The sequence below is a fragment of the Lactuca virosa genome, chromosome 4 (genome assembly GCF_052849685.1).
Source record: "Lactuca virosa cultivar CGN04683 chromosome 4, Lactuca_virosa_CGN04683_v6, whole genome shotgun sequence".
Taxonomy (NCBI): Eukaryota; Viridiplantae; Streptophyta; class Magnoliopsida; order Asterales; family Asteraceae; genus Lactuca; species Lactuca virosa.
This window is the reverse complement of record NC_136429.1, coordinates 108,052,372-108,054,624: the sequence shown is the minus strand read 5'-3', so window position 1 is coordinate 108,054,624 and position 2,253 is coordinate 108,052,372. Positions and strand designations below refer to the sequence as shown.

At 43.2% G+C, this 2,253-nt stretch overlaps 1 protein-coding gene across 1 annotated transcript; it reads right to left on the bottom strand.

Annotated features, from left to right (window-relative positions):
- Nucleotides 1-658: 658 nt before the first annotated feature.
- LOC145104889 (uncharacterized) lies at nucleotides 659-1,954 on the bottom strand. Its single transcript, XM_079042052.1, has one exon. The coding sequence runs from the start codon at nucleotides 1,952-1,954 to the stop codon at nucleotides 659-661; it is 1,296 nt and encodes a 431-aa protein (XP_078898178.1).
- Between the last annotated feature and the right edge of the window lie 299 nt (nucleotides 1,955-2,253).

Here is a 2,253-nt window from a genome sequence, read left to right as displayed (position 1 = left end):
ACAAACACCAACTACTAGAAGCTATAGTTTGGGCGTACACCTTGCTCACCGATACATACTCATACCACCTCGTCGTATTCCTTCCCACTGAAATTTCACCAACTATGTGCAGTTTTAATTGTATTGATTTGTAACCCCCTTTGTTTCAATATTGCCTCCAACTATCCAATCTGGCATTCAACTTAGCCTTAGTATTTGGTACAATAGCAATATCATCACCAAAAAACATACACTATGACATCCCTCCTTGGATGTAATGAGAAATATTGCCCTTAAAAAAACGAAGACGTAACGACCGACAATTGATCCCTAATATCACCAACTGTATTTCAAAAATCAATAGTAAATATCCATAATAACCTTATCATAACTTCCTGGAACGTTCAAGCTTCCATGGCCCTCAAAATTGACTCATGTAGCACGTTAACATACATATTCTATAGGTTGATGAACATTGTTTCTTGGCAACCTGACCTTCTTCACTTTTTTCCTTGTGGTAAGAAAGTGAGAATCCATAGGTGAGATCTCCGGTTCAAGCATGGGCATCCGTTTAATGTATATTGTGGTTTATCTTCTCCGATCATGTTGTCTGTTGTTAGACGGTTGGTGGGGGTTCCCATATGTGTTGTATACCACTTTTTAATTGGATGTTCCTCATTCACGTTCTATTAAAGGCAATGTAGATGAAGCGGTTATTGAACTCATGGTTAAGGTAATAGGTGATAGCGTTTCCACGACCAAGAATTGGGACTCGAGTGCCATTACCAACAAGAATATAATTATTATTATTGACACGAGAATAGTTTGAGAGATTACCCCCGTCGCTTGTGAGGTGCGAAGTAGAGCCCGTGTCCATATACCAAGATCGATCCGGAGGATGCATCTGCATGGTGTGGAAGGCTGCAGCAAGCTCAGTGGGTGTCATTAGGTTGCTGTGGGCTGAGTGTTGGTCTGTGGTGAAGTGGGCCTGCGCCTCAAGTTGGTTTAGTTGCTGTTGGAGTGTCGGTGGGCGGTAAGTGGGTCTAGGGCCCATGATTCCAGCCTGAGAGGGTGCTGTTGGATACGGGGATGGTGGTGCAGCCCAAGGGTAAGGTGGGAACCATCCAGGCCATTTCCAGGTTGCGTTGTAGGATGATGATCGACCGTTTCCTCGAGCATGTCCTCTGCCGTCACGGTATCCGCCACGAGCCCACCTGCCACCGCCACGGTATCCGCCACGAGCTTGACCACGACCATTGTAGCCAGAGTTTGGTGTAGATGAGATGTCAGGTGTAGCCGGTTCAGATTGTTGAGTGACGAGAGCGTGGGGAGTGGTGGAATCAGATTTGTTGTGCCGTGTTTCTTCAAGAAGGAGGGAGGATTTCGCTTTGTTGAAAGTGGGGAGGGGGTCGGTCTGTTGAATAATAGCGGCGACAGTGTCATACTCACCTTTGGTGAGACCGGATACGAGTTGAAGGACCATCTTGGTTTCGGATATAGGGTGCCGAACATTCTCCAGTTGATCTGCAAGGTTTTTGAGTCGAGCACAATAATCTGTGACATTGGAGAAGGAAGAGAGGCGGGTATTATTGAATTGTTCCTCAAGGTAAACGACACAAGCGGTTCGATTATTGATGAAAATTTCTTGAAGGTTTTTCCAGAGATCAAGGGCCGAGGCACCTGGTTTCATGATTGTGTGGGCAAGTTCAGGAGAGATAGTGCTATAGATCCATTGTTTGACAAGAGCATCAAGACGATCCCATGTGGTTTTGTCAACATCGGTTGGTTTTTTTGCCTCTTCATCGATGTGATCTTTGACATTGTAAGCACAAACGTCAATGTTAAAGAATTCCACCCATGATGCATAGTGATCATCAGTTTGATTGAGGATGAGGGGTATAACATTCTTGATATTACTGACTGTGAAAGCTGGATGGAAGTTAGTTTTGGGAATGGGTGTGTCGCCTTCACCCATGATCGATCCAAAGAAACAAGAGAAGAAAAAGAAAAGAAGAGATGTCAAAGAGATGATAGAGGGCGACAGAGTGGGTTAGGCCAGAGAAGGCTCTAATACCATAAAGATTAACGTGATTGAATTCCTTGATCTGCTCAATAAACATTAACCATATAAATATACAATTGGGCCCTATATCTATGGAAAGGATATCTATACAATATTATACATATACAATATGATCTATCCCGTATATATCGACTAAGACAAATTATTAGTAATTATACTTATATTCTCACAATATACGAACTACACCAATT